Source organism: Poeciliopsis prolifica, unplaced genomic scaffold (assembly GCF_027474105.1).
Source record: "Poeciliopsis prolifica strain line A6 unplaced genomic scaffold, Auburn_PproV2 SCAFFOLD072, whole genome shotgun sequence".
NCBI classification, from domain to species: Eukaryota; Metazoa; Chordata; class Actinopteri; order Cyprinodontiformes; family Poeciliidae; genus Poeciliopsis; species Poeciliopsis prolifica.
This window is the reverse complement of record NW_026562447.1, coordinates 273,959-301,795: the sequence shown is the minus strand read 5'-3', so window position 1 is coordinate 301,795 and position 27,837 is coordinate 273,959. Positions and strand designations below refer to the sequence as shown.

General features: G+C 37.5%; 1 protein-coding gene across 2 annotated transcripts; it reads left to right on the top strand.

Annotated features, from left to right (window-relative positions):
* On the top strand, positions 1-27,837 carry LOC129352089 (nuclear receptor-binding protein 2-like). 2 transcript variants are annotated; one of them, XM_055020930.1, is made up of 19 exons: positions 1-160; positions 341-683; positions 19,280-19,402; positions 19,882-19,983; positions 20,086-20,175; positions 20,473-20,513; positions 20,598-20,692; positions 20,784-20,807; positions 20,884-20,970; positions 21,377-21,432; positions 21,527-21,622; positions 22,536-22,668; positions 22,831-22,933; positions 23,033-23,083; positions 23,169-23,304; positions 24,081-24,155; positions 24,278-24,341; positions 24,500-24,555; positions 25,357-27,837. In XM_055020930.1, the coding sequence occupies exons 2-19, from the start codon at positions 564-566 to the stop codon at positions 25,441-25,443; spliced, it is 1,539 nt and encodes a 512-aa protein (XP_054876905.1). In that variant the 5' UTR covers positions 1-160; positions 341-563; the 3' UTR covers positions 25,444-27,837. The 2 variants fall into 2 exon arrangements, with proteins under 2 accessions (XP_054876905.1, XP_054876906.1); XM_055020931.1 differs by having other exon boundaries at positions 1-683; positions 24,081-24,134.

The following is a 27,837-nucleotide window of genomic DNA, read 5'->3' as shown; positions in this document are numbered from 1 at the left end:
TGCGCACCGTGCCTGGCAGTGGCTCAACTCTCGGCTCCTTCAGACACCGTGGTCGGAGAATGCGCTCTGCTCCGTGGAGCAGACGATCTCTGTTGCTTCACATGAGCGCGCGGGATGATTGCGCGACGCGGAGCGGTTTTTTACCACCGAGGCTTTCTAGGTATTGGTGAGACATACAGGGAAACCGTTTCACAGCGTGCGTTGCATGCAGTCCTGGAATGTATTTTTCCACTCCGCTGACTTATCCAACCCTCGCAATGTGCACACTTGTAGATTTTATCTAAAGGGCGTGTCGGTTGTTAGGCTGCGCGTTTTCAACTGGGAATCCATTTGTCTGCAGGGGGCTTTGAGCGCCAAGAAGGAGCTGACAGACAGACAGACAGACGGAGGGAGCCTGTGGTCTTCAGGCAAAGGGGGGTGGGTTTCTCGACTGCGCTGCGCAGACAAGCGGCGGAGCGGACAGCCTTTGCAAACCTCCTCCATAACAACACGGGACAAGAGGAAGAAGGAAAGACAGGGGAGGAGGTCTGTGGGGTTGAAATCTGGACACATACGGCGGTAAAATGACGATGTCAGTCCCGGAGAGTAAATCAGGATCGGAAGGAAAGGAGGAGGAGAGTGAGGACGAGAGTGAGATCCTGGAGGAGAGTCCCTGCGGCCGCTGGCAGAAACGCAAAGAGCAGGTTGGTCGTTTTTTTTTTTTTTTTTAAATCTTGATGTGAGTGGATGGGTTATTTTTGTTGTTGTTGTTTTTTTCCTCTGTGGTCAGTCTGGACCTCCTGTGTGTTATGCAATGCTTGAGCCAGGTCGAGGTATTGGCGTTTCTGCACGAATCCACCAATAAATCTCACACCGTGACATCCGGTGATCGGCATAGCCTACATGAAATCTATTTCAGTGTGCAGACTAAACACCCAGAGGAGCGGAAGCTTGCACCAAGGCCATAAAAACTGGATATAAACATGGAGTCTTTGATGGGTTTGACGGTTTTAATGTGTGGGACTCCACAGAATAATAACCTCTCACATTTTGGTTTAATATCATATGCATGAATGTGACAGGTAAGGGTGTATTGGATTATGCTCAACTTTTTGAGGAAATAAAAACCTGCAACCCAGTTTAAGATTTAGGGATTAGTTTATTAAAACTACCAGGAATCACAGTACAACCAATGCATTTTGGAATTTAAGTGAACGCAGACAAACATTTCCAAAATGATTCACTGTTCTTGAACTTTTTTCATATTTTCCCAATGGTGCCGTGTTCTGTTCAGCCGCCCATGTTAGTACTCTATAGAACCAGCCTGAGTCTGCGATGCAGGTCTGAGTCTGTTGTCTCTATCACAGTCTGTACATCATTGATTATTCTGAAAAAATCAATTTGTCAATCTGAAGCAATCATACAATGCTTCAGATTGAGTAGAGAAGCATTGTCTTCTTTGCTCAATCTGATTGGATGGAGAGCATTCGAGAAGATCAATGTTTACATTTTGCCTCAGGTTATCAAATTGTTGTAGGTCTGGACCGCAGGTGTCAAACTCCAGGCCTCAAGGAGTTTTTAGATGTGCCACAGGTACAAAACACTGGAATGAAATGGCTTAATTACCTCCTCCTCGTGTAGATAAATTCTCCAGAGCCTTGCTAATGACCTAATTATTCTATTCCACTGTGGTGCAGAAGAGGCACATCTAAAAGTTGCAGGACACTGGCCCTTGAGGTCTGGAGTTTGACACCCCTGGTCTGGACTTTGATTGAACCATTCCTTTGAATTTCTAGGTGTAAGTATCGGTTGTTTTTCCTGCTGGAGGTGAATTTCCACCCCACTCTTAAGCCTTTTCTAGCCTCTTATAGATTTTCCTCCAGGATTACTCTGTATTTGTCCATAAGCTTGCAGAAAAACATCTCCACTCGTCCGATGCTCAAAGATGCAGTATTGGTATTGTATCGGAAGTAAAAAAGTTTTATTGGGACTTGGTGGATGGCCATTTTTGTGATTTTGCTTTTGCTGAATAACCTAAGCCAGCTTTATGTTAGGAGCTAAAATTGTACAATAGATCCATCCATCCAGCCATATTCTAACACCCTTGTTCCAAGTGGATGGGGTGCTAGTGCCCATCTCGTTTCAGGCGAGAGGCGGGGTTCACCCTGGGCAGGTCACCAGTCTGTCGTAGGGCTTGTACAATAGAAGTGAACTGGTAAAATTTAAAAAGCCAAAAGACAGATTGAGGTTTTTTGGGGGAGGGGTGGTTTAAATACTTTTAGACTATGTTTCATTATTTGTATGATAAACAAAATCTTAGTCCCACAATCCCTAGTTGGGATCTGTTCACCCTCGTCTTTGATGAGAATTGTGTGAACTGCTGTTTTAAGATCTCACAGCCATAAAATCCGACATTGCATCACAAAGCATAGAGGTCAAGGAGAAGTGAATTTCTGACAGCTTAACTCTAAATCAAAGTGTGCTCTGATTGATAAATCCAACAACCTTTATCAGGGGTCAATTTACTGATTGGCTAATCATAGTTTACTATTTACCTGTTTGGAGGGTGTTGTTTAGGAAGAACAATACATTAGGAGCTTAAAAGAGAATACCTCTCAACACAAATCAAACAATCATTACTTAAGAAAGGAATGCATCTTTGACATTTTGATGTGTTTGGACAATCTAAAAAAGCATTTTGTTTACATTGTGAGCTTTATCTCAGTTTCTCACCATAAATTGGAAACAATGTTTTGCAAGATTAATCACTTACTCAAAAGTTTCACAGCTAAACATCTTTATAAGGAATAAATATCTCACAGTAAATCACTAAAGTTGTTTTGACAAATATCAAAATGCCAATTGGAGTGGATTTCACTGCATCAATATCTTTTGCAAAAAATTTAAATATTTTGTAAAATATTTTGCTGCTACAGATTTTTCTTTTGCTGCTTTATGTTAGGAGCTAAAATTGTATAATAGTCTTTAGCAGCAGCTAATTAATGAAATGATTTATTTGTTGATCTTTCACCTCAGATAACTTTATTTCTGTTTAATTTCTGTAAATTATATTTCCAGAAATGTCAAACTAGCTGTCCAGTTTTTGACTGAATTTGGCTCCCACCTGTGATTTAATGTAAAATCTTTCTTGCTGCTTTTCTACGTCTGTTATGGACATTTAAGATTTTAGGACAGCCATTTGATCCATGCTCTTTTGTTGAATATGATCTGCTTGTGTTGTTGCATTAGAAAATCTCTTTGCCCTCTTGATTTTTTTCAGTGGAACTAATCTCAAACTGGAAATAACGAGATGTTTCATCAAATTGTTCACCACTCTGGAACCATTTGTGTCATTTAAATTCACAAGGAAAGATACACAGTTGTTGCTTTTATGTGCATTTATTAATAACATAAAATTTATGTAATTTACTTAATTATTTTTTGTGTTTGTATGAATATTGGGAGGTTAGGGTTTAATCTTAGTGACTCAATTCAGAGGCAGAGCATTTTCCTGCTTTTTATGTCATGTTTGCACCACAACTATTCTTTCAGTGAAAATAATAAAAAAATATATTTTTTAAATTGTTAGGTTATTTAATAATTTGCTAAAGCAGATTTTATTAAGTAAAATCCAGTCTATCAATAGCCTGTTTTGCCAATTGCATAAAATCCCAACAAAGTAGACAGAGGTTTGTTCAAGGGCTATAAATACCTTTTCATTTTAGTAATTTTTGGTTGTGTTTCAAGGTTGCTCATAAAAACTTGCGCACTTCAACACAATAACAACCACTGATTCAAGCAGTTAATAATTTAACTCCTTCATCCTGCAACTATTGGAAAGAGAAGCTGGTCAGAAACACTTAAATCATTTCTTAGCGTTCTTGTGATTTTATGGTTTGTATTTTTATGGATTTTATTATTTGTTTTTGTGAAAACAAGAGGGAACAGAGAATGTAGGCTTGCATCAACTCTGATTTCATGGAGTATTCAGGTTGCTGAGTGTCTATGATGGAATATAACTCAGAGTTTGAAGCTCCGGTGTTTGTTTCATGTCATTCCCAGCTGGTAGATTTACAGCAATACATCCAATTTATGTGAGGAATCTAAGAGACCTTGAGATGTTGGATGTTTCAGTGTTGTGAAGTTGTGGGTGTTGCTGCTGCCAGCTACTCTAGATAAGGTTGAAAATTCAAGTTAAAGATTATCTCTTGTACACACGCTGGGTCTCCGGAAACCCATTTAAAATTCTCCATCTTAAAAACATGGAGACCCACAATCCTCCCCACCCTCATGAGTTTCCACCCATCGATTACCAACCGCTGCGTTGTCCGAGCTGTCACGTTTCTCTTTGCACCGCCCCAAGATGACAGCATCAGTCCAATATTGTCAGAGGTTAAAGCACAAATCCTACAAAGGCAGGGCTTTAATTTTTAGTAGTAAATGTCTTACAGTTTTTGGGGGTTCTGTTTTTCTTCAAAGAAGAAAAACTTTTATTGTTGTTGTTTTCCAAATGCCAAGATGTTCAAAAGTTGCAAAAGATGTTTACATAACATCTGGAATGCCAAACTTGGGTGTCAGTGCAAAGCACAATGTTCACCCAAGAAAAAGGCTGTACCAAGCGAGGTTTCCAGTAAGTGGAGACCTAGCAAACCGGTGCACTATTGAGGATCTCAAAGCGCTTTGTTGAGAGTCAAGTCTGCTTGACGTTAAAGCTTGTGTGAAGTGGTTCACTTTTGAAGAGAGAATGATGTTAACACATTCAACTTGGTGACAATTAGTAGCAGTCTCCAAGATTTAACCCAATTTTGATATTTTTGAAATATATAAACTAACCATTAGCAAATTATGGTAATTTTTGTAATAATAAAGCACTTTAAATCACAGACTATTCGTCATCTTATTTTCTAATAGAATGAGTCTTAATATATATTTCAACCATTGACTCACTGCTCTGGATATTTGTAAATGATGGATTTCCTCCTTAAAACTCAGCTGTGTTTTGCACTTATTTAATCACACAAGCAGCTTAATCTCCCTGAAGACCTGAGATAGTTTTGATTTATTTACATTTTTATATTTTGCTGATATGACCAGAAAATAGTGTGTCGTGTAATTAAAAGCAGAAAAATAAACAGAAGCTGCAGTGGCAGTTTTGGCCTTTTTTTTATTATTTTTTTTATCCCTTAAGTGGCAACACAAGATGAGACATGAAATAAATCAAGCTAGAGCTGGTGGTTTAACTTGTAACATTCTTTAAGGGGCAAACTAATTTAACTGGGAGGGGAGTCGTTGCACAGCAGTGCTGAAATGTTTTTGTGCTTCTCCTTTAGTTGGAAAAAAGAACCGGCATGTCATGTGCAAAACAATTATAGAGAGTCATAATTACACGATTTGTAATTTGTAACAATGCCAGGACAGTTAGACGCATAATAATGCTGAATATTTTTACCAAAACCTGCAGAAAGTGAACAAAAAACTGCTTTGAAGATGAACATTTTTTGCCAAAGCTGTAACTGTGTGAGGCATCCTTTGGCTTTATGAGGGAGATTTAGAAAACTTGTAATTTGTTTTTAACAAATTTTTTATGATCAAAATCAAATTTACTGCTCTGTAAAGCAAAGACAAAACACTTTATTATAAAATAAGTTTTATTTTCATTTGCTTGAGTTCAGTGTTTTCTCTCATCTTGTGAGTTTAGTTTGTAGAACTAAACTCATAAATGTATTTCACTTCCCGTGCCTTGTTGCTGTACTTTTGGTTAAAGATTATTAATTTTTTCAAGTTTTTCCAGTTGCCTCTTTGTGTGGGAACCCCAGGGAGGTCCTGCTGTGTTTCCACAAGCCCATCAGCTGATTTATGACTGACTCACAATATTACATGTTTAGACTTGCATTATTATAGAGTCGCTGTCCTTTCAATCAGTGGAGCTCAGAAACAAAAAGGCTAATGAATGTCAGCAGCGTTTTAAAGTTATAAAAAACGGCAGCACTTCCACCTCTCACAATGACTAAGCTGTCCGCCCTATAAGTTCTGCAAAGATGGATATTATTAGTCCGGTATTTGAGACTAAATGTGGTAACTGAAGCTTTGGCAGCGTTACTTTATTACAGATGGTCAGAGGAGGAGTTCTTCGTGTTCCTGTTTGTCTCTCTATTTAAAAATTTCTTTTGCCTCCACTTAGAGATGATTAGATAAATAATTGCCTCAGAATACTAATTTACAGCCCCACACTGCTTATTGTCATTTTCTTATTTAGGTTTTTTTAAAGGCAACTAGTTGCTAGCAGTTGTTAATGTATAAATTCACATACAATATGTGCAAAAATCGACCAAGAAACTTGCCAGTACCTGTGAGTGATTTTAATTGTAGCATTTTTTGTAATAAAAAACAGTTAAATTAATTTTTGCTGTCTTTTTTTTATTTAACTTTGTGAAAAAGCCCATTTCTAAAAATGGACATCAGTGTGATTTATATCACTAAACTGCTTACAGTCACTGCTTTGAATCATAATTTTCATCAAAAGGGAAGAAAACAGTAGATTTAGGGATTTTCAAACATTGATATGAATTTATTGTTATTGCAATAAATCCAGATTCAATAAATCCAGATTTCTTCACAATAAATGACACAATAAACTTCTACAGATCGATTTCTATCTGTACTGAAACTGAAAAATCGAAGCCTTTTGTGGTTAGTTGTGCTAACTAGCTAATACTCTTCAGTGTGGAAGTTGTTGCTTTGGGAAGAAGACTCACTGTGACTTTTTAAAACTAAAGTTAGAGGAAGCACAAAATATCTACAAATCTACTTGATTGGAAAAAGGATTTTTGTTATTCATCTAGCCTCAGTTTGAAACAAAAAAAGCAAGATGCAGGCCATGTTTGAAAACACAATGTATTGATTGTCAACTCTTTGTTTTCTTAGTAAAACTGACTTGGATTTTTTTTTTTCCAAAAAATATTTCTAAAATCTTCTTTTTCTTGCTTGTCAGACCGAGAGATGATGAGCCAAACACATGGCTTCATGATTTACAATATGACAAATAATTATTCAATAACTCTTGAGTGATGGAGGGAAAACAACATAAATGATGGTCATAACTTGCATGATTTCTTCTGAGAAACCGCAGCTCAGTGATCATGTGATCCACCCTGCGGTACGTCGATGTAACCAAAACACCCAGGTCACCGGGGGTCATGAGATATGCAGAAATATATACACTAGCATGGTTGTTGGTGTTTTCCACTCCAGCAATATGAAATGGAGCTGCACCGACCTTCTGCCAGCTGGAATTGAGAACTGGAGTGCATAATAACATTTCGAGGAAGGGCCGATATGTCTGCCAAGATCTTTCTAGAAACAGTTCCTGATGTTTGTGTCACTTCATATTTCAACAGGAATGGCATCTGACCTCCACTACAAGCCTGCATATTCAAGATCTTTGAAAGATGGTGGTCATCTTTGGTGACATGTGTGAAGAATTTTGCGGGTTGCATCATAGATTACAGACTTTTACATGTGACAAAGAGACTTTGTTTAGGTCACTAAGCACAATGGAGTCATTATACTCTTTGTTTGTGAGCATGCCAGAGTCAGCTTTTCTTCCTCTGCCTCTTTTAACCTAAACACAGCACTGAGTGCTTCAATTTTATCTAATTTACTCAGCGCAGAGATAGCCTGACATCACATGAGGCATCTCTTTGAGGCTGTATCTGTGCAGAGGAATGATAAAACTAAATGTGCTGAATCCTGGCTTCAACCCTTTAGTCTGACAGCTTTTCAAGGAGGAAATCAATCAGCAAAAACCGAACCAACATTGTTGAAAGGTATTTTGCCTTCCATTAAAAGTTTAAAGCCAGATTTCATCCAATTTCTCCAAAGAGTCCTTAGAATAAATTTAACCAGACTTTCACACGTTGGGATCGGTTTACAAGGCCGGCTGCGTTCGCTTCAGCTGATAAGAACTGTTGTGTAATGCCTTCTGAGAAAATACTTGAAGTTATGGTGTTACTGTTATGTCGGCTGGGATTCAGGAAGTCTGCATTTAAAACTGGGACACAAAGTCTGGTAGACAATGTGTGTCTGAACTTTATTCAGTCTCTTAAGCTAATAAAAAGGTATTTTTCATCATATTGCAACGAGGGAATTGATGTTTTTATGTAAGGTTGTATTTATTCTGCAGTATGTACATTTCACACATACTGTTGAAAAAGAGAAATGTATCGCCTTTGGGCAGCATCAACATATTTAAAGCAGCATAGCATTCTTAACTGGGCTGAAACAATAAATCATGATGAATCTATTATTTAAATAATTGTCAACTAATTTAGTAATCAGTCATTAACTGGAGAAAACACTCTAAAGAAGACCATTTGCTGAAACGTATTCAAAACTGTATTAAAAATGCATACATTTTGCATTTCAGGTGAAATAATTAAAACAAAAACATTTTTTAATATATCCTACTCAAAACCCAAGAGACAAAGTTTTTATTATCAAGAGTTCACAAAAGGAATTCTGTGTTATTGTATTTTCTGGAATAAAATGTTTATTTTCATATTTGAAAAAGAAATGGAATTGTTTGCATTTTTTTATTTCTAGCTTGATCTGTGATTTACACATACTGTGGTACCGCTCCGAACCAGTAGGTGTCACTGTGAAGAAAAAAGGAACATAAAGTTAACCAGAAATAAGCTTCCTACATAAAAACAAACAGAAAAAGTTTAGCTTTTCTGCAAATGGCCATCATTAAATATGCAGTAGTTCCAACCAACTGTATTTCAAGCAATTACTTAACTGATTAATTTGTTTATTTTATGACATAAAGTAGTTAGATTTTCAAAGTAATATAAAAATTATCAACATTTGCAATTTATGAAATGAATTAATAGTCATCAGTGTATCTGGTAAACTGATAAAAGATGCACAGTAAATGATAATTAGCTAGTAGCTTCATATTGTCTGATTCATCAAACAGATTTCTCTGACTGCAATCCAGGCTACGAAATGAAATTAATGGATTTCTTTTGAGTTCTCAAGGTACCCTGTGGATAAAATAAATGAAAATGGAAAATTTTGGAGTTTTAGCTGATAAAGATGTAGCAACAGTTTGAAATGACTGAGCATTTTTATGTTGGGCCATCAGTTTGAAACTGATGGATGTTATTTTTGCTGTGTTATCTCACTAAACACCTGTTTTCCTCTCCAATCTGGCTCCTACAAATATCCTCTTATCTCTGTAGGAAAATGCATGTTGTCTTTTAGTTTATAATGGCTTGGTTGAAAGTAAAAGCTTATGCACTCTTCCATGAAGATTAGGAAGACATCTCTATTGAAGTAATGATCGTCAGTGTTTTAATAAAATAAAAATGTAACTTTCATGTCATATAATACATTGTTTTGACTTAGTCTGTCACATAAAATCATATTTAAGTTGTGAAAAACATGGAAGAATTCAATAGATGTGATTATTATGATTATATTTTTAAATTATGATGCAGCTTTTTTATTTCTTAGGTGTTTTAAAATAAATGATAGCGAGACAGTTTCATTTTTAATATTACTACCCTCCTGCTTATAGGGAAAACACCCTGCAGGTCACTTTTATTAAGAAATCTGCGTGTGAATATCAGCTGTAAAAACATCGGGCACCCGACCGAGTGTAAACCTGCAGACCCGACTGTTCTCATACAGATGGAGACGTGTGTTTAAACTGTCAACAGCATTGTAGTTCTGCAGGAAGTTGTCGACGAGCTGGTGGAAAACTGCTTGGCCAAGTGTTCATTCATTTCAACATTTCAGCAGCTCATATCTTGACCTTTGAAACCAAACATGACTATCTGTGTGTGAGTGTCAAAAGCACACTTACTAAAGGGCAAGGAGACACTTTGCCTTGGAGAAGAACAACATGCAGACATTTAAACGGTTAAATGTGAGGATAAATGGAGACGTGCTCTTCTGTTGCTTGTCTTTATCTATATTTTTTGTTCTATTTGCTTCCTTTATTTAGTCTGTAGTCTGTTTTGCAAGATGAAATGAGATTTCCACACCCTTTTCTGTGTGCTTTGTCCCATAAAAAAACTGCTTTGCATTGAGAATTTGAATGCGGCTGATGATTTTGAGGCTGAAAAGTAAAGCACCTTTCTGGGAAGCAGCAGCTGAATTAAATATGCTTCTCGGCATTCATCAATCAGGGAGGTGGTTGATGAATTAAATATAGAGGCGGAGAATTAAAAAGCCCCCCTTGCTCTGCTGCACATCACTGATCCGGGCTTTAGTTACCTCCGAGGGCACAAAGTCCATAACCTCTGTTTGAGTAAACATAAATTATATTTTATTATGTTGAAGCCAGATTAATGCGACTTATGGAACATTTTATAAGGTGTCTAATGTATAGAATTTGGGTCTATTTTGTAAATAAGTCATAAATTCTAATTTATTTTAGATATTTGCAAAGAAATATATCATATTTGATCTTTTGAGGATGTAATAATTTCTCCATCTGTCAATCCCTTCATTCCATCAATAAACGCTCCACCCATCCACCTCTCTATTGATCTATCCATCCATCCAAAAACTCCACCTATCTATTAGTTCATCCATCCATCCATCCATCAGTGAAGACATCAGCATATGCAGCCATTCATCTGCCAGTCCATCTGTCTATTCATCTCTGTCTTCATTAATCATTTCTCCTTCTACACATTTTTCCATTCTCACTCAACCTTGAATCACAGGTCCATGGCTGTGTGTTGTGGTATCGCTTGGTAGTTTATGTCTAGAGCAGAAAGTGTGGACAGGTAAATGAGGGTTGGACAAACATGCACGAACCCTCCCCTCCCCCACGTGTTGCTTTCACAGACACTATTATTGATCTTTGTCTGTGTTGTTGCGTAATGTGCATGAAGGGGAAAAAACAGTTGCTGTCTCATGCATGTCTGCCAAAAGGCTTTTGTTTGAGCGTGTGCTGACAGCCAGCTCAGGTTGACTCTCACTTTCTCAATTTAATCCCCCCAGAATAAAAAAGCCACACGATTAACACAACCTCTGTCTGCTTTCCTGTAGCGTGGCTCTCTGTTTCTCTGCACTTCGCCATTTAATTGATTCATTTTGTCTAAAAACAAAAGGCTCCTGCAGGAGAAACTTAAGCCTAACTGCTGCGTCGTTTATATATTTTTCCCTCCAGTAATGGGTGGAACTAGAGCTAATTTCAGTCACAAACATGAGCAAGCTCTGTGCCACTGTTCCTCGCCTTTGCGGATGGTCTGCTGTGGCGAGAAGTCAATGAGGTGTTGCTCTGTTTGCCAAGTGCTTTGAGCTTTTACCCTGAGTCACTGCTTTTCCTTGCTGGGAAATCATGCTGCAGTAACCGCTGCTGCTGCTGGGATGCAGAGGAAGGGGGCGTAGCTGAAGGAGCTCACATGGTGTGTTTCTCTACCACTGTTTTTAGTAGCAATGAAGCAATCAATCTGTGTGCGTGTGTGGATATACAAGCATGAATTGGGTAATCCAGTGGGCAGAAATTAGCCTGCTTTATGGAGAACTTTAATACTCTCTGCCAGAGCTTTTTAAGTGTCTCCAGTGAGAAAACTTACAAAAACGTCATGAGCATTAAAAGGTGACATAAATTTTTGTTAAACTAGTCCATTTATTGAAATGGTGGTCTAATTACCAGGCCTTTAGCTGACATCATCAAGTGTGCGAGTGCAAATCCTTAATGACGAGTGTGAAATAACCATTCCAGAGGCCTTAAAGGCATTGCTTAAATTTAATTAGACGTTTCGTGGTTAAGAGTGAACAAGTTGTTGGAATAAATTCTAGAACACATAAATTTAACCATGGAGGCTTTAGCTTGTTAATATTACCAAGGTATAACTAGGATTTGAATAGTTACAGCTTCAAAACAGCGAAATTTCTCACAATTTCACATCCTTTCAATGTGCCAGAGTTCTCATCAGGTTAAAGCTGTTTGGATTTGGATAATGCTGTTTGCATAAAACGCTTTCTTGCCATTGATGGGAATTCAGATGACCACAAGCCATTTCTGCCGCTGGCACTAGACTTGTGTGATTGTGGTTGTTTTTTTTATATTCACCGCAGATATCCTGTGCTCTAGTTGTTGTTCAGTATTTCCAAAAGACTGAAATAAATCTACAAATGACTGTAAAATTATAAAACTCATACTACTTGTGTTTGGAACTTCACATTTACCAGGCGCAAATACTTTTGGCTTTCTAATCAGGTTTTTCTTGTCCAACACAGACTTCCAGTTTTGTTCACTGTCTGACCTGCTTGTTCTGATTTTAGTTTTTATCTTTTTAACGACTATAATATGTAAGAGGAAAAAATATTTAATGAATATACTTATCTAGGGAGAACACTTTAGGTGTGCCAAAATGTCATCAAATAGACCCAAACAAATACAAAACGTTTCTAAGATCTCTGAAAAATTGTTGCAAATTAATAAACACAAGTACAAAATGTGTAGTTAATGTCTGCATTCTTAAGGAGGAATAAAATTGCATGATTTGGATGTCTACTAGCTGATTAAGCTGTTTGAATGCAATGTTGTTGCTGTTTTAATATGCTTCTCATCAGGAGGCAACAAAAGATTATCTTAGCGATAAATGGCTTTAATAACTTCCACCGTTGCAAAGGCCCGGGCAGGCAGCAGTGTGATGAGAACAGATTTGTCTTTGTGCAGTTTTATCCTCTCCCAGCAGAAGAAGCGGAAACATGGAGCGTGGTGTTGCTCCCGTACAGACCTCTGAGTTGTCAGCACATGAATGTTTAGTGTGTGAGCCAAGATGAGGGCTTCGCATGTTTATCCAATTGCAAACAATACTCCTTTTCTTCATGCTTTATGCATGCATGCATTGTTGTTTTGGTAGCATGCTTTTTTGCTTCAATGCTTTCAATCGGGAGTGTTTATTGTTTTCATCTTAAGAGGCCAAGAAGGAAACTTTGTAAACATGCTTGTGGATAAAATATCCCCAGCTTCCCTCACTTTGTCATCTTGTTTTCTTTTTCTCGCTACACTAAAATGTTTCAGTAGTTCAGCTACATAGGTCAAAGGTGTTTGGAGGAAAATGCAACATTTTCAGACATCTGAAGAAAACTTTATGGGTCCTTCTTACTTCCCTGGTTCAGGGCTGAAATGAAATGTCGTTTAAGTGATTACACAAGCAGCAGAAATCAGCAGAGAAGTCAGGCTCGTACTTTAAATCACAGTTTATTTCCCAAAGTGTTTTTGTGTCTGAGTCAGCAGGCTCAGGATTCTGCTTTGCATTGCATTTGCATTTGACTCTTAAGCTTTAGAGTCAAATACCTTTATTACCTTTACGGCATGTAACCCAGATTTTAAAATGAATAGCTGCCCTGCTAATAAAGAATGTTTCTTTCATCAGTTTTTGGGATTGCAACTGAAAGTTTAATTTCTTTCAGCCAGCTGATCGGCAATGCAGGCGAAAATTCAAAGTGCCTGCTGATTTGAAACCTTACATTCAGAAGGTTTTTAAAACCAAAAAAAAAAAAAAAATGTTGCCAAAAGCAATTGAGACCCAAATGAAGGTAGAAAATCATGCAAAATGTGAATTTTGAATGATAGGTCTCCTTTAAGTGTGAGCTGGTCACCTTGGCACTCGAGCAGAAAAAAACATTCTTCCATGATTCATCATTTTGTGCGTAGTTTGATAATTACAAAAAACCTACGAGCCAAAGCTAATCTGTTTGTGCTCTTAACCCTGAAGTTATTTTTTGATAGCAGCAGGAGCCAGTAAAGTTATTGCATAATTTCTTAGAAATTCCTATTTAAGGAGAAAATCTTTACACAATAAGACAATCTGTCACTTCCTGTACTTCTCGTCTTTTCGAGCACTGCTGTTCCAGTTGGCCGTCTTCCTCCTGGTTGCTTTTGGAATCAGTTGCCTGGCAGCTGAAATCTATTATAGACTGCAGAAACATTTATATATTCACAAATTAGACATTTAGAATATCTTTTTACATTAAAGTTTGAAATAAAACTTTATTCAAGCTTTTTTTGTTGTTGAACTAGACCATACCTCATTGCACAAGTAGGTTTAGGTCATTATTTGTTCTTCTGTCGTGTGTTTGCAGCTGTTGTCTCCTCTGCCTCCCTCTGCCCCGTTAACCTGCCCAGCTCTCAGACATTCCTCTCAGAGGGAGGCTGACTGCCTCATGAGGAAATGAATGGGTGAGACATGACGACGTCCGATCTGTCAAATGTGCCCCCGTCATCCTGCCTGAACTCACATGCTTTAGAGAAAGAGCCCGAAACCATTCTGCGCTCTGAAAACTCATAAAGCCTAACATGGTTTGTCCGATTTTAACATTGTTATCAAGCTTGTCTCAGCTGGTGCGTTCATATTGTTCTTCACATTCAGTTCACGAGCCGAGACGCCGACCCGTTTGTGTTCTCGTTCTGAGGCAAATGAGGGAGATGTGGAGGTCAGCAGACAGCCAGGGCTCAAAGCCACGACAGTGACAGGACAGAGGAGAAGACAAGGGGAGGTGCTGTTGATGTTGGGGACCTTTATATATTATTTACACAGATGTTACAAATGCAGTGGTGTCAAAATGGTGGCCCAGGGGCCATTTGTGACCTTGTGACGGTCTCCAACTTAGTATTCAAGGTCAATTGTTTAAATACTCCCTTTATTTGCACTGCAAAACAAAAAATAAATGGTAGAAAAAGGTGGTAAATAATTTAAATAAATTTAGTTTATTTTTTAAATTGTAACAGTGACTGTTACTGTGCGTTGTACTTTCATAACAATGGCCTTTTTTTTAGACTTTATACTCCAGTTAATAATTATTTAAATAATCAGTTTATTATAATTAATTTGATTGTTTCAGATTTGCACAAAATATTGAGTGTTTTGTTAATCAGGGAAGGAGATTTTGTAGTTATTAAACTCCAGGCTTGTGATTTGTGACCTTAAATCTCATCAGGTTGGGGAGAAATTTGTTGTGAATTTTTTACTCAGTTTAATTTTTCATTTCCAGTAACTAGCTCCATTCTTGCGCTAAGTAGGGTGTGTCCTTTCCACCTCACAAAGACTCTGACTCTGGCACTTTCTGCAGCATTTCAGTGCAACTTCTTTGATCCGACTCCTCTTTTGATGCCCGAAACGTCTCTGCGAGCGAAAGCGCGCAGCAGCAGAAGGAGACGGCTCGGCTGATTTACATACAGTACCCCGCTCGCCGTCATTGCATACCCTTTGCTGCTCCAGATGTGGTTGTTAAATATTAATGTGCATCTGCTCATCTTCAATGTAAGAGGTGTGGGAAGAGAACCAAAGGTGACTCCTTCAGGGTCTGAGACGAAGCTTGTTACTGTGATGGTCCTGCCCACACGATATCAGACAAAGACTTTGTTTCAGTGAACACGTCATGCTGAAAGAGCAGCTGCAGTTTATTCATTGATTCTCTGGGCTCTTCCAGAAAGACAAAATATTGATGATGAAGCCTCGACTGGATTAACTTGAGTGTTTGTATGGTAGGTGAGAAGAAACTCGTCTTGTGTTTGGTTTTAAATCTTGTGCTCAAACAGAAAGCCAAAGACTGACTTTAGAATATGAATAAAGGTGCATTCTGTGAAACTGCTTCTTTTTTTTCATGGCAAATCTCTATTTTCATTTATTTAATGGAAGTTTAATTTTAAAATGCTTTAAAACCAGCTTCAGTCCTGTTTTGTTTTCTGCAATTAAGGCCAACGCTTTTTAAATTCATGCCAAAAATGACAAGATTTTAAGGGGTTTTTTTACTATTTGATAGACTCTGACAGAAAAGTGATTTTATTTTATTTTTTTTTCAGATAATAGAGTGTGTTTGACATTGTCACAGTTCACCTGACACTTTGAGTGGTGTTTTTCCTCTAGGCACTGGACTGGCTCTGCCAAATCATGCTGAAAACATGTCAGCACTAGGCGTGTAGGAATAAAACCTCTAGTAATGTAATGATAGGTCTGTGGAGATCCAGTTTTACCCAGCTCAGACACAAATTCAACAAACTTCAGGATAGACGTTGTGTTGACATGAGCATCTGACTTCTAAATCCCCCATCCACACCCTGAACCCACCCCCCGTCCAACAGCCAATCAGAGCCCAGCATTGTGGGTCCTGTTTACAAGTCTCACGCTACCATGACCAAGCTGCAGACCACAGTAAACCCGCTGGGACGCAAAACTGGGACTGGACGACTGAGGGTTTCACAAAATCTATAGAGGGGAGAAAAATAGGCAGGTACCATGTATAAACTGTCATAATTCAAAGGAATAAATAAATTAAAGCACTGCGTTCCGGCTCTAATCAGATTATCAACTGAGTGAGACTAGTAAATCATTAGTATGTTGTTCAGCTTGTGTTTGGAGAAGACCCTGCAGAGAGCCTACAGCTGCACTGTACAACAATACATAGTCGTTCTAAAAAGTCTATATTTTCCCAGCTGTGTTTGATGTGACCAACTTTTCTCTGAATAATTTTCATTGTCTGGTTCCTTAGACTCCACAAACTGAAGCTATAAGGCCACAAAGTGCTGCAAAAGTATAGCTCTGATTTAATTATGGTAATTTAAATAAAGGGTCCATCCCACATAACAACTGGGATTATACATTTCTGCACCGTCTTTAAGCTCTGTGTCTGTTTACATCTTTTCAGAACTGCCCACCTGATATTTTCAGATAACAGGGAGATAACAATAACAGAAGACATTATGTGTTTGGTCAATTTTAACTACTCTGGAAATCTACAGAAAGCATTTAAGCATCTAGTCAAGTTCAAACTGAGCATCAGAACCTTTTGAACATGGCATGGTTGGTAGAGTCAGTTGGGCTGGTCTGAAAGTTACCAAAACTAAGATTTTCACTCGGTCGTCTCTCGACAGGCCTAAAAAAAGAGAAGGTATCGAGTGACTGGCAGTTGTATGGACAAAAAAGCTTTTTCAGTGTGAATTAATGAGACTATTAGCACCATAAAGATGGAGAAAACTTTTATTTAGCTTCTTATTAAAGGAATTTAGATAAGAAGCATTTGGGTCTCAACTGCTTCTATAAAAGTTCAATAGTTTGGAAGCAATAAGTTAATGTTTTTTGGTGTCTGGAAAATGAGCAGTTTCAAAACCTCTTAGCAGCCCAATCAAACCTTCAACATGTTTGATCAGCTGGTTTTATCACTGAATGCGGTATACAATGACTGCTGAAAAAGAAAAGTTTTGTGGTTGACCTACCATTCTGAAACCACTTATTACTCTCTTGTTGGTTGTGCAGGAGGCCTTACTAATGCATTTCAAAAACATGATTGTAGAATCACACATCTGTTTGCACAACCTATTTTGTTTTTTATTTTTTTTACTATTATCTGCCCATACATTTCTTGTCTTTCTCAATAGTCTGGCAATATTTTAGCAAATATAAATAATGTTGGTAATTGGATATGGCCTAAAATAGAAAATATTTAATTAAATGACAGATAGACAGGGGAAAAATATGAAAACAATGACTGTATTTCTATACAACCATTGTTCATAATTTATCTACTACTTCACTTACAAGTATATGTAGTTAAATGGATCCTGAGAAACTGATTCCTTCTTATCCCTTAAGCAGAAACTGATTAGTGCCGCAGGCGTAAGGTGCAGGATTAGTAGGAGCTGTGGGTCTTGCGTTATTGCACTGGACTCCAAACCCAGTGCAGCCTCTCGATTTAATGCACCACTACTGCTACTTTAATATAGCAGGAGGTTACTGAGCTGAGACAGGTATTTCCTGTGACAAGTCTTCTTTTAGTTTGCAGTAATCGAGCTGTGGGATTTCCAGATTACAGTCACAGCCTCTTCACTCTACACTTCTGTCAGCGTTGTTTGTTTCTTTGCAGTTGTTGGTACTTTAGCGCCACCTCCACCATCTTGTGGCTTGTTCTCGTCTCTTTAAATCCTCCGTCCACAATCCCCTCACTTCTCCCTGTGTGACAGCCGCCTGCTAATCCGTCTCTACCTTCTTTACAAAAGCTGCTGCTCATCTCTTTACTGTTCATCATGTTATGGCTGACTGGTGGCATTTGATATCTCCTATCTCTACACTGAAGCATACACGGGCATTAATGGATGAAAAAATTGAGTAGTGAACTGTCCTCACTGAACTCCATCAATGCAGCTGCCTGAGTGATTAATTCTGTGGATAAATGGTACATTGAGCTTTTAGCTGATATTATGAGGTTAGTTTGGTTTGATCTAAATATCTCTTATTTGTCCTCTCTGATTTTTTTTCACAAAACAAAATTTTCACAAAACAAAATTTCAAATGAATTTTCAACTTGACACTTGCCTATATTCACTACATTGTGGTATCTCATTTGGATTGCAATTTAATGGTCAGAAATTGGATGTTGCAGAAGTCCAGCTATGTGGCGATTACATGTCTTGAATTTTATTTGAACTTATCTCTGAATAACAGCTGAATGCTACCCTTGCTTCTTACGGGAAGGATTTTGCTCCACCTACACCTAAACAAAAATGTTCCATAAATTGTAAAGTAATCTAATTGCAATTCCATTATATCATGGTAGCATTTTGCTAACTAGTGCATTTCATGTTAGCCTTGTACTTAATATTGTATATTGTGCCAAATGATCAAAAGTATGTAGCATCATGCTATTTGCTTCATATTATTGTGTCCAATGCTTATATTCCTGCTAGCTGCAAGCTAAATGGTTTGTATTGTGTTAAATGATTTTTGTGATTGATGCATTTTAACGGCATCAAGCTAAATGCTACATTTTATACCAGTATTGTACCCAATGCTGTAATTGTGCTAGCATTATGGTAAAGGTTACATTTCATTCAACCATTATGCTAAATTCTACATTTAAAGCTACAATTATTTGAAAACCAAATTTCATTCCACCATCATATTAAAACCTACATATTATTCTACCATTATGTTAGAGGCTACATTGACCAGAAGATGAGTATTTTGTTAATGCTTTTTGTTTTCCTGGAATGATGCTAAATGATACATTTGTACTGCCATCATACTAAATGCTACGATGAATGCTACCATTGGTTCTATTGCTACATTTATGCTAAGATCATGCTAAAAGCTAAACTTATCACAATAAATGGTACATTTCATGCTTGACGCAGTCTTAATGATAGATTTATTCTTTTATCCCAGTTAATCCTAGAACTTGCTCTACTGTACATTCTTGCTAGCTTCTGGCTAAATGCTACATTTGTGCTAGGATTATGCTAACAGCCTTGTCTTTTTCCATCTGCCCTCTACAGGTCAGTCAAGGAAATGTCCCTGGGGTGGAAAGTGCTTCCCTGGCCATGGACACAGAGGAAGGCGTTGAGGTGGTGTGGAACGAAGTTCTCTTCTCAGACAAAAAGGTCTTCAAAACACAGGAGGTACTGTAACACACACTCTAGGTTCTGATGCACATTAATTTCTCACATTTATTGTCATTCAGTAGCTCAAAAACCCATCGGTTGAAAAAGTTAGTAGCCAGTTATTAGCGTTTCGCTGTTGCTAACATGAACAGAGAGAACTAGAAAATAATCTCATCTGAGTTTTCTAAGGGTAGAAATATAGTTGTATAATTTATGTCAACATAATTTTTTTTTGATACTCATTAATGTAACTAAATAATCCGATTGTTTGCAACCGTAACAGTCGCCCCCTGCTGGCCATTATAGATAACGAACTGTCATGCTGGCTTTGCTTATCAGACTGCAAAGCTGCTATTGTGTTCATGTTTCATGTTCATTTCAAGTAATCCCTTTCTGTAATATGAAAAGACAACACAACAAGCACATTCACAACATGTATACATTCATATACAAATGGTGTTATTTTTTAAATTCCTTATATTTTTGTACTTATTCAGGAAAAAATCAAAGAGATGTTTGAGAACTTGATGCAGGTTGAACACCCCAATATTGTTAAGTTCCACAAGTACTGGCTGGACATGAAAGAGACCCAGGCTCGGGTGAGAAATGTATTGCCTTTCTTATTTTTGTCACTCCCTTTTATTAAACACACTATTTTCAGCCAATGTGGGTTTTTTTCCTTTTCCATATGTGGTTTGCAGGTCATTTTTATCACTGAATACATGTCTTCAGGGAGCCTCAAGCAGTTCCTGAAGAAGACAAAAAAGAACCACAAAACCATGAATGTGAAGGTCAGGATTGTCACTCTTGGTCACATATGCAGTTGTAGACTTGAGGTGATTTAGGGAACTGCAGATCCATATTTCCTAAAGTATGACTCACTATTTCACACTGTTTTGGTTTACTCTTCTCAAATGTCAATTTTTCTGGGTATTATCATCACTTTGCAATTTATCCAGGAACTATTTCTTCTTCTTTGCCTCACTGAATGTCCCTCAAGCTTTCTTTATCACCAAATTACACAATAGATCTTCTTTTTTTATGTAGCAAATTCAAATCTGAAATTAAAGTTTTTCTTTTTCTTTCAGGCCTGGAAGAGATGGTGTACCCAGATTCTGTCGGCACTCAAGTACTGACAAATTTCCTGTAAAGAAAATTAACATGATGGATGTTTGTTTGAACTCCTTTTACATCCATTTATGTTTTCTGTCAGTTATCTGCACTCCTGTGATCCACCGATAATCCATGGCAACCTAACCTGTGACACAATCTTCATCCAGCACAACGGGCTCATCAAGATTGGCTCAGGTCTGCTCCCAGCTGGGCTTCTTCTGATACTGCAACCAGATTATTTCACTTCACGAAGCACAATAAACATGCTTGACTTTTATTTCCACAGTGTGGCACCGGCTGTTTGTTAATGGTACGATGTGCAGGTGTTTTAATAGTTAATAGTCCATCAATATGTTATCTAAACACTGACAGGGTTTTTCTATCAGTGTTCCCAGACGCCAGCGTCCACAGCAAAGGAAGGCAACACCGGGATGAGCAGAGGAATCTCCACTTTTTCGCTCCTGAATATGGAGGTGAGTCTGCCGAGAGTTTCTTGTTTTTGCATTTCAATGGTTTGATTTCTCTCAAATTTTCTCAGCTTATAAAGTTTTCTTTCTTTTTTTTTTTTTTTTTTTTTGGTTTTGCAACATTATTTTACTGTTAAAATTACTGTCACTCATAGATCCCAGATTTATAGGAAACCGATCCGTAATTAAGAACAAGTCATACATTTTGATGCTCATGTTGCATTTAAAGTTCAGAAAGTAATTTTTGCTCAATACTTTCTAAATGTAACATCTCACATATTATTGTTTAGATTATAAAACTGTTAAGGAGAAAATTGTGTTTTATGTCATGCAGATTGAAAAAAATACAACTGTGTTCTTGGTACATAACATTTTTTCTGCTTTGATTCTATTTTTTCTTGAAATCTTTCAGCTGGTGAGGATGACTACTCCATAGACATTTTCTCCTTTGGCATCTGCGCCCTCGAGGTGAGACTTAAAAACTGACTTGCTTGATGTTTATCTCTCTCTGTTAGTTGATTTAACTTGTTTTCTTTTTTTTCTTTTTTTTTGGTGCCACTAGATGGCAGTACTGGAAATTCAAGCCAATGGTGATTCTGCTGTATCCAAGGAGGCCATTGTGAATGCAGGTCAATCTCTGGAAGATCCTCTCATGAGGGTGAGTTTCAGTGCAAGGCCTAAATATACAATAAGGGAGCAAGGATAAAATAACACAGCATACCCAGTCATGTAGTGTGTATCAGATGTACATAGTCCTATTAAGATTATGAGATAAAACAATCAGATCATGATAAATCATTTTCTATTTATTCAATGGATGGAAAAATCAATTTGGGGTAAAAATGCAAAATACAAAAACCTCTAACCAACTGGAGAAATTGAATCAAAAGTTACTTCAGCAATGTATTGCCATGAAGGTGTGTACAAAATGCCACAAATATATGTTGAATTAACATTGGAAAATTTTTAATGAATTTATCACACCGCCATTTTTTTTAAATCTCAAAAGCCTTGCGTCATAACATATGAAAACCCAAAGAAAAAATAAAAACAAAGTCAAATTACATGCTTTTAAGTCGTAATTGTGAAAATAAAAGTCCTAACTTTTGAAATTCAATGTCATAATTTTGATTTTTAAAGTGATTCAAATTTAAAAATACTTTATTAAAGTCATAATTATCAGCTATAAAGTCGTAATTATGAGATATAAAGTCAGAATTTCGACTTTCAAAGTCTTAAATTCAAATTCAGAAATACTTTATTAATCTCAAAGGGAAGTTACATGTTCTTATAACTCATCAATTTCGAAAATTATGAGGAAGGCATGATGTTTCTCTAAGGAGACTTATCTCTAATTATGACTTTGTAACTCATAATTAGGACTTTATATTCCATAATTATGACTTTGAAAGTCATAAAATTATGACTTCCTGTTTGTCTTGTATCTTTTCTTTCATGGTTTTCATATTTTATTGTACATGCAATATAAGAGTTACATTTCAATAAATGCTTTGCAACTTTGGGCCATAAATTTTAGATGTGTGGACTAACTATCTTCTGGCTCTCTGCAGGAGTTCACACAGTCGTGTTTGCGTCATGATGCCAACCTCCGTCCCACAGCTCACGACCTTCTGTTCCACAGAGTCCTGTTCGAAGTCCACTCCCTCAAACTGCTCGCTGCCCACTGTCTCATCAACAACCAGTGTGAGTTTTATCACCTCTGCATGCCAAGCTGTCAAGATTCCCATTCCCAAAACATCCATCTGCTCTTTTTAATTCTATTTAATGTTGATCCTGATAAAGCAAGGCCTTTTTGGTCCTGAAGGTTATGAGTTTTTTTATTTTGTTTTGTTTTTTTATCTGCAGATTTGCTTCCTGAGAACTGTGTGGAGGAGAAAACAAAGTCATTTGACCCCAACGCTGTCATGGCAGAGATTAGACATGATGACAGACCCGGAGTTCAGCTCAAGTACAAATAAAAAAAACTTCTTGTATTTTTAGCTATTCTTGAACATAATCTGACAGGTGATGCCAAACACTCACCACACTTCTCCTCTGTCCCTTCAAGGTATTCTCATGTTTCCCCTTTAGAGCTTGACAAGTTTCTGGAGGATGTCAAGTAAGTGGAGAGTTCAGTCTAAGATCTGTTTTGCATCAGCTATTGCATCTGTTATTTTAGCATGACATCATTTCCTCTCAAAAAGGAATGGGATTTACCCCTTGATGAACTTCGCCTCCTCTCGGCCTCACCCTGTCCCTCGAGCTCTGTCCTTGTCTCAGGAGCACGTTGAGACGGTGAAAACACCGACTCCTGAACCTCAGGAGACAGAAACGAGGAAGGTTAGACTTTCAAATTTCACCACAACCGCCATTTAAACCTGATCCACAGCTTTTTAAACATCTTCAAATTGCTGCATATTTAGAAAATCTAATTAATGCGAGAAGGCAATCATGACATCACCTCCACATCTACACTGGAGTATTTGCCCAAAATCTACTATATTTTCCTATAACAATTGAAGATTTCTGGACCTCCACCATCAGTGTCAGACGCTATCAGGGCTTAATAAAGTACGCAGATGAGGGGGCTTTGTTTACAAATGCTGAACATAAAAACACATCATTTTGCTGCACAGTTTTAACCTGTGCAGAGCTTTTCACACATATCACAGACAGAATAAATCATTCACACTGTCTGTTTTGCAGAGGTAATTATTGAAAAAACTGCTCTTGCTTTTTCTACATCCTCTTTGTTGCTAAATACAATGCCAGACTTAATTTTCTTTCATCTGCGTTTGAATAGCAGTCTTAGAAACTGAAAGCTATCTTTTGTCTCTCAGCAACCTACCTTGTACGCACAATTTGGAGGTGCGCGCCTCCCTTCCCATGATCATGGCATTGTATTTATTGGTGTCGAGATTACTGAGTTTTCATTTTAGCCGATTAGTGAGATTTCTTAATGTTGGAACTTCATTCACCGCACAATATGCTAAGAAGTCACCATATTTTGTTGATATGGCTTCAAAAAACATTTGTTGTAAAACTAGTAGAATGTTCATATCTGTTTTCACCAAAAACACATTAACACTTTGTGACAATGTATGTTGCTTTTTCAGGTTATTCAAATGCACTGTAATTTGGAATCAAATGAAGAAGGGACCAAAACTCATGTGAGTCACACAGTACTACAGGTACTTTGCCCATTCTGTGCATCTCAGTTGAGCTCCTTAAAGATGAAAAATACTGGGCTATACTTTTTTCTCTCAAATGGGTTAATCTGAGCTTCTCGGTTTAATAATTATCTTTTTCTTAGCTCTCATTATTTCTGAAGATGGACGACAAACTTCATCGGCAGCTAAGCTGTGACATCTTTCCAAGTACGACTAAAAGTGTTTTTATTTTAGACACCATATTAGACTGTGAAACTGTCAGGCTCATTAGATTTAAAGTGTGAGAAACTATTGAAGACTTATTTACAGAACTGTACACGGTTTGGATTCTCATTTTGGTGAAACATTACCTGTGAAACTTTCAGCGGACACTCCAAAAGACCTCGCAAGTGAACTCGTCCACTATGCCTTCATAAACGAGGTAAATGGGAAGTTTTCATTGAATTTGTTTTATATCTATATGCATGTTACTTTAGATTGTGGTGAAAAAATGATTCAATCCATACAGATTTGTTCTAGTTTTTATTTATTTATTTATTTATTTTGTTTTTAAAGTTCTGCCTTGAACTAGGGGTTTGATTTCTGACTTGTAATGCCAATAAGTTAATACTTTTTGGTGTCTGAAAAATCAGCCATTTTGAAAACCTCCAGGTTGTTGAGTCACAACTTGTGGGCAGTGCAATGTTACCGAGCAACCCCAGCGGACCCCCATCCTGTCACCTAACAACCCAAGCTGAGAAACAGCATGTTTGGTCAGGTGGTTCAAGCGTTCTACATTGGCTGCTAGAACACATGAGTTTGTTGTTGACTTACCAACAAGTGGTTTCCACAGAAACCACTTTCTGCATTCTTGTTGGTTGCACAGGAGGCTCTGCTTCTGCTTTTCAAAGATGTACCATTGAATAATTGTGCATCTGTTAGCAGCCATTTATACCTGCGAATGTAAGTGCTGAGTTGGGGGCATTGCCAGCAGCAGCTTATTTGGATTTAAAGTAACAGGAGCTAAAACAGCTCATTCATAAAGGTGCTTAAATTAGGCAGACTGAATTATCATTTTATAAGAATGTTTTTGTTCAAAATGTAATACATCCTAATCTGTTCAAGGAAACAAAATAGGTCACCTTTAAACACCTAAGACATAAATACATCAGATGGCTTGTTTTTTATTTCAGAAGTTTGTTTAACTAATTAAAGTCTCATATTTATGTTTGTTTACCTGCAGGAGGACAGTGAGAAGGTAGCTGCATTCCTGGAGGACTCCATCAGTCGACACCGGGTACGCGCGTTGGGCGCTGGGAGCAACCAGTGAAGGCGGTGTTGCGACAGCAGCTGGGATTGATTGAGGAGGTGCCCCCTCAGGGGGATGTTGATTACACGGGTGGAGAAAGAGAGGGAAGCAGACAGACAGCTGTGGAAGACATTGTCCAGGATGCTAAACAGGACAGAGGGTGAACGCTGCAACGCTTTGAAAGTCAGTAAATTATCCCAGTTAGTTGGAAGGAAAACGACAGCAGCGAGAGTGAAACCGAAGGCGTTTCTGGTTGGAGGACTGGAAACGCCTCGTAGCCGAGTCCACCTTCCCCACAGAGCAGTGGCAGATCTACAGAGTCCCTGCCTAAAAGGGCTACCATGCCTTACACATTCAGTTTTCCGTAATGTGACGTTTGAGAAAGACATTGTACTGTTCCAAGCCTCCTTTTGCACTCCAGTGCCCATTTTTATTGACTCACAAACAGAAAAGAGTGATTTTCTAAAGCCTCCGTCCCTCTCAAGCCTTCACCCATCACAGTTTTCAGGAATTTAATATTCCACCCTACATGCACTGTTAATACTCATCCAGTTATTTATTTCTACCCTGTAACTGTGAACCATAGAAACATTGCACAGCTTCTTCTTCTTTACTTTATTTTTCCTTACTTCCTTCCTTGCAGTCTTAGCGTTAAAGGCCATTTCTCCCACAGTTTGACATTCTTCATCTTAATGCGTCTATCTGTCAAGCTATGAGAGGACGTCTTTTTTCGTGTTTTCTTAAAGGTTTTCCCTGTGAACATGTTCTGGAAGCCAAAGACTTGCAAAGTGCCTGATGTGGCAATGAAATGGCATCATACCCAACTTTGCAAATTTGGGAAAAATAATCATTCATGGTTGGTCTGTTTCTTCTAAACAGATTTACGTCTCTTTATTTGGAATTTTAAAGTCAACTTGTCTGAAAATGAAAACAAATTTGGTACCTAAGGTTATTATTGGATTTAAAGATGGGATCATTTTACTCTCAGCTGCAGCAAGTCTTACATTACAGGAGTGTTGGGTGTAAACATTTACAAGAAAAAAATTGCCATAATGTTGATCAGTTTCTCTGCTCTATAGTCATTTTATTAAAATTGTTTTGTAAATATATTTGAGATAATTGAAAGACAAATTCTACCCACTTCTTAGAAATAGAACGAAGTTTTATTTGCTATATCTGCGCTTTATAATCTGTGGTGTTTTGGGTAAGAATGTAGCTAATTGCAATAAGATAATATAATCATGGCTCTCTGAACTTAAGCTTATTTGTTTTTGTTTGTTTTGTTTTTTGGGTTTACGCAGAGTCTGTTGGGATTTATTTCTGATAACTTCAGGTTCCTTCAGAGTCGGATTGAAGTTTTTTTCCAGGTCCTCCTTTCTTCCCTTCATTCCTTCCTTCCTTCTGTCTTCTATCTTTCCTTCCATTTTTCCAACTCTCCATTTGTCCTTCCTTCCTTCTCTACAGCCATAATTTCTTCCATCAGTTCATCCATTTATCTATTCTTCCTTCCTTCCTTTCTTCCTTCCACTCTTTCATCATTCCATCCATTCATCCTATGTTCCATTCTTCCTGCCTTCCCTTAAAATAAAAACTTGAATATGAAACATTTTCTGCTTGCTGACTTCATTGCCTCACCACTGCAGAAAATTGAGACACAGCTAAAGTTACTTTGATTCAGCTTCAAAATTAGTCTAAAACTGATTGATAATTAAAATTTGGGGAAAATATATTTTTTAATGTGAACAAAATGTAGGAACCCTGATATAAAACTGCTACCAACCCAAACATCAACATTCAACTTACATCTGCATAAATATTGGAGTTCAGGCTGCAGGTCTAGATGTCTAAATACAATGTTTCAGTGGATTTTTTTTTCAATATTTACCAGAGTCACTTAAATTGGCTCCATTTTTTTTCACATGTTTGCAGGGTTTAGGGAGGTTGTAAGCTTGCAAATTTATAACAATTATGCTGCTGTACAGTCATTGCTAACAGTACTTATTATGGTCTAATTATATCAGTGTTTCTGTAAAGGCAGGAACCCTGAATTCTCCCAGACAGTTGGATTGTACATACTTGGTTGTGACTATGTAAGGGGAGTTGCATTAAACAACCTCTTTATTAAACACAACACAATGCAGTGCCAGTGTGGCTCTCCGTTCTAGTAAAATGCATGTCTTAATAACTTGCAACCATTTGAAACTTTACATTTGCCTTTTTTTTGTCCGTCACAGTTGAGTTTCAGAGGAGAGCTGACCAAGTAAATGAATGTTCAGACTGTATGAGAATATAAAAAAGATATGCATATCAGTCTTATTTTATGTCAGATGACTTTTTTTCTCTGTGAATGAAAATTGCCTTTGGATGTGTTAAACCTTTGTTGAATATTGTAGCATCTATGATTAAAATATGAAA